A 4,537-nucleotide genomic window follows, 5' to 3' on the forward strand; every position below is an offset into this window, starting at 1 on the left:
GATCTTCTGTTTTATTCCTGCTATAGTCACAGGGTTTAACATAGTGCCTGACACATAATAGGCACTTGAATGAATGAATGTCTCCAGCTTGCATCACCGTGATCTCCCGCTCCATCTAATTAATCAGTTATAATTCACAGATCTGGCCATATACTTTCAGGTTTCTGAGCCTTTTAACATGCTGCCCATTTTTGCTGCTTGGGATGTCCTTCCTAAGGAAGTGATGTTCACCTCTCAAGACCCAGGTTGAATGTCTGCTCTTCTGTACCGCCTTCCACAGGAACACCCTTCCCTCGTCGAGTTGATCCCTCCTACTCATTGAATCACAACTATATCTCTTTTTTGTTTAATTGGGGAATATTGGGGAACAGTGTATTTTTCCAGGACCCATCAGCTCCAAGTCAAGTTGTTGTCCTTCAATCTAGTTGTGGAGGGTGCAGAGCTCAGCTCTAAGTCCAGTTGCCTTTTTCATTCTAGTTGTGGGGGAATGGGGGTGGTGGATGGTAGGGGTGGCGGGTGAGGCGCAGCCCACCATCCCATGAGGGAATTGAACCAGTAACCTTGTTGTTAAGAGCTCGCGCTCTAACCAACTGAGCCACTCGGCCACCCAAATTACAACTATTTTTTATGTTTATGTCTCCCTTACTGGATTGAGAATTCCTTGAGGGCATGGATGTTTTTTATTTATCTTTGTACACCAGGCTCCTAGCACAGGGCCTGAGATAGAGCAAGAGCTCTGTATCTGTCTGGTGAAGAGTACTCAGAACTATTCAAATGTAAGAAGCTGCTTAAAGTGGTTAATTCTCTGATGTCCCGATAGGCTGAAGTTTCCTTCAGGGTACTCCAGTGGGTTTTCCTGACTGGGGTTGGCAGTTTATTTAGCTGTCCCCATGATTCTTGAGCCTGTGGTCTGGTGACCTATGTTAGTTTGCATTCTCCATTTCTATCTATGTGGTTCTGGACCACAGAGAGGTCCTGTCCAGAGGGAGGCAGGCTGGAGGGCTGTGCTTACATGCCCCCTCCCATTCCTCTCCCAGGTCCCCTGTGAGACAGGTATCTATCTAGCTCTCTGACGGGTGTGGCTGCCTCTTGGATGTAACGAAGAAGAGACTCTTAGAAGGAACAACACCTGTTGGCTGATGTTCTGGGTCTCTGAGGTAATGTGAATCAGAGGGCATATCCTATTAATTGCCCTGTGATGGGTCTGAGAAGCTGTTAAGGTCTAAGATGTTATCCTAGTTGCAAATCAAAGAGCCATCCTGAAACAGTTATACACATACCACCGTAATCGCAGGATCTCTGGTTCAGAGAGAGACTGTCCATTGACAGCGTCTTGCATCACTTCCCCAGGCACAAAGTCCCCACCACATGACACAGTGAAGGCAAATGTGTGCAGAGGGGCTTTACACAACAGGAAATGAATCCTGAAATTATGAAATTCAGAGTTTACGTAGGACAAGTGACAATCTCCTCTCTGGGGGTTGTAGGAGAAAAAGCGTGAGAGAGTGAATAAGCAAATGGCTCTGGATTTTATTACATTTGAAATGGACCAGCAGGTTTGTGGCAAGTGCACTGGAGGAAACATTCTGTATCTTCCTGTGGTAAATGGTAAATGGTAAATTCAAACCTTTTCACACAGGTACCCGTAATCTGCTCAGAAAGCCCTGATTGCCTAGAAACCCTTTGTTTCTCCCACACAGCCCTAGACAGGTAACTTCCCTGCCCCTTCTGAAGTTCTTTACCTAGGCAGGTATGGTTTCTGAGGAGTTGGGATGAAGAAAGTATAAGTATAATGATTCCCCATCCGGGACTGTGCACAGCACATAGCAGACACCCAGTAAACATGACAGTAAACATGACATCTTTAAGATTTTAATGAAGATGGGGCAGAAGGTTGGTTGGTTGAGACGTCCTGATGAGGCTCCCCCCCAGGAGCAAGGGCAATCTGAGCCAATTCATTGTTCTCTCCTGGGCCTTAGGCGAAGGCCCCGGCCCCTTGAAGCACCACCAGAGTTCCTGACATCCCCACGGCCAGGGTCGAACGCGCACAGGCTGGGACCACACCGGAGTCATTCGGGGTGGGGGCTCCAGGGTCCAGAAAGGGATTCCCGTCCAATGTCAGGCTAGTCACCTTGGGCAGCTCGTCTGGCCGCGGTGCCCTGTTCAGCCTGTTGCAGCTGAGATCAAGCACACTGAGACTGGCCGGCAGTCCTTTAGGCACTTTCTCCAGGCCAGCGAACGACAGGTTGAGAGAGCTCAGTGCGCTGGGCCAGACGCACCCGGCAGAGCCCGGCGCAGAGGCGCGCAGCGAGTTGTGGCTGAGGTCTAGGTGCTGGAGTTGCACATCTGCCGCCGCCAGCGCCACGCACACGCCGTTGGGCGTCTCTATCCCCGCGTTGCGTAGTGCCAGCTCCTGAAGGGCGGGGAACTTGTGCGGACAGAGAGCTGCAGTCAGTCCACGCTCGCCCAGTCCGGGATTGTCAGACAGGTCTAAGGTGGTGAGCGCCGGGAAGGCGCGGAGCTCTGCGCAGGAAAAGGCGAGCGAGTGTGCTTGCGCAATGTTCAGTACTTTGAGGCCTGGCTTGAGCCACTGCTGCAGTTCGGCAAGCCAGGCATTCCCTGTTGCCCACGACAAGTTACGGAGACTGAGGGTGGCAAGCGCAGGGCCAGTGGCTTCCAGAGGCGGCGGCGGCGTGGTGCCGGTTACTACCAAGTCCTCCAGCGTCAGTTCCTTGAGGCGGGAGTACCCGAGCCCACGCAGGACGGCGAACAGAAGCCGAGCAGGAACCTGTGCATCTCCCACCGTGAGCCGCCGCAAGCGCAGAGCCCTGATCGTGTTAGCATATTGCTTCAGGTCTGTGTCGGTGATCTCTATAAACTGTTTCAGGCTGTGGCCGCCGCCACGAATCTCCACCTCCACAGCACTCATACACTGCAAGGCGCTGGACCAGTCGGGCCGTGGACCCGTGAAGTTGCAGACGCAGCGTACATCGTCCTCGTCCAACTCGCAGGGCTCTGGTGTGTCCGCAGAGACGTGCAGCAGTGGCGGCAGCAGCAGCAGCAGCAGGCAGGGCGCGCGCACCTGGGAAGAGAGCGACGGTCAGGGAGGCCCCGGCCGGTCCCTGGGGTTCCCCGAGTAGCCCCCTTGCGGCCCCAAGACTGTACACTCACCATGGTTGATAGGTGGGTCCTCGGAGCCTTGGCGTCCGCGGCCGGCTCTGGGAGGAAGGGCTTCGGCTTCGCTGGCTTCTTTGCTATATTCCGCGGCACTCCTGGGCTTCTAGGCTCCACACACCCCTTGCCAGTCTCTGAGAGTTTATGTAACCCTGGAAAGTCACTCTATTTCCTCCTCTGTGAACCCTGGTCACTCCCCACCAATCTTTCACCCAACCACTCCATCCACTCCCTTCTGGGAAATTTTGCAATGAAGGATGTTGCTGGGAGGAGGGGTGTAACAGGAAGCATCCTGCAGGACCTTGAATATGCCCTGGGCCAGGCAGTGTCCTGATGACTTAGGCGCCCTGGTGGGTTTGGAGAAAGGAATTCTGCCGGTGCCTCCTGCCTGGACTCTCACCTCCCTGCCTATATCCCAGTGACTCAACCTGTGGAGTTTCCTTGACGTTTCCCTATTCTTGGTGGTTACTATTAACTTCCCGCCACCCAAGTGCAATCCCCTAAATATCTTCAGATATTTAACTGGGTATTTGGTGGAATAGATTGCAAACAAACTTCATCTATTGACTCCCAGGGCTGGAATTAATTAAAAAAAATTTTTTTTATTGGGGAATATTGGGGAACAGTGTGTTTCTCCAGGACCCATCAGCTCCAAGTCATTGTCCTTCAATCTAGTTGTGGAGGGTGCAGCTCACTGGCCCCTGTAGGAATCCAACCGGTAACACTGCTGTTCAGAGTTCCCACTCTAACTAACTGAGCCATCCAGCTGCCCCTGGAATTAATTTTAATAGAAGGAAGTTGTTTTGAAAAACAACTCCCTTTCTCTTCCTCCTCTCCGCCTTCTCTCTCCTCCTCCTCCTCCTGTTCCTCCTCCTCCTCCTCCTTCTTTTTTTTGCTGACTTGTTCTTTGTTTAACTTTATTGATTAAGAAAATAATAAAATAATAGCTTTCTTAAGTAGAGGTGTTTAACAGAAACATGTTGGCCAAGTCACTTACTCTCTTATAGTTTTCTTTTCTCCATCCTGAAACTGAAAAACTAGATATTTCTAACACAATTTTCCCTCTTGCACTGTTCTCCCCTACCTCTCACTCAACACAATTTCTGTGTCCTAGGAAGGAAGGGCTGGACCTATGTTGAATGAGGATTAATTGTTGAATGTAACTTAACTATTTTAACAAGAAAAAAAAGCAAGTGTCCCAGAGGGTGGGGTAGGGTTTATGCTTTGACAAGAGAAAAATTCTGAGATGTTCTAAATAAAATTACAGCAACCGGAGAGTGAGTGAAAGAGACAGGAATAATTAACCAGTTAATAGCTGTGGGCCAACTAACAAAGACTGCTCACATTCCTGAATGAATGCTGG

The 4,537-nt window shown here is 50.7% G+C and overlaps 1 protein-coding gene across 1 annotated transcript; it reads right to left on the reverse strand.

Moving 5' to 3' along the window:
- Window positions 1-1,846: 1,846 nt before the first annotated feature.
- On the reverse strand, window positions 1,847-3,689 carry CD14 (CD14 molecule). The gene is made up of 2 exons (XM_033095576.1): window positions 3,172-3,689; window positions 1,847-3,082 (listed from the first exon to the last, which is right to left on the reverse strand). The coding sequence occupies exons 1-2, from the start codon at window positions 3,172-3,174 to the stop codon at window positions 1,976-1,978; spliced, it is 1,110 nt and encodes a 369-aa protein (XP_032951467.1). The 5' UTR covers window positions 3,175-3,689; the 3' UTR covers window positions 1,847-1,975.
- Between the last annotated feature and the right edge of the window lie 848 nt (window positions 3,690-4,537).

Source organism: Rhinolophus ferrumequinum, chromosome 24, assembly GCF_004115265.2.
Source record: "Rhinolophus ferrumequinum isolate MPI-CBG mRhiFer1 chromosome 24, mRhiFer1_v1.p, whole genome shotgun sequence".
Lineage (NCBI taxonomy): Eukaryota > Metazoa > Chordata > Mammalia > Chiroptera > Rhinolophidae > Rhinolophus > Rhinolophus ferrumequinum.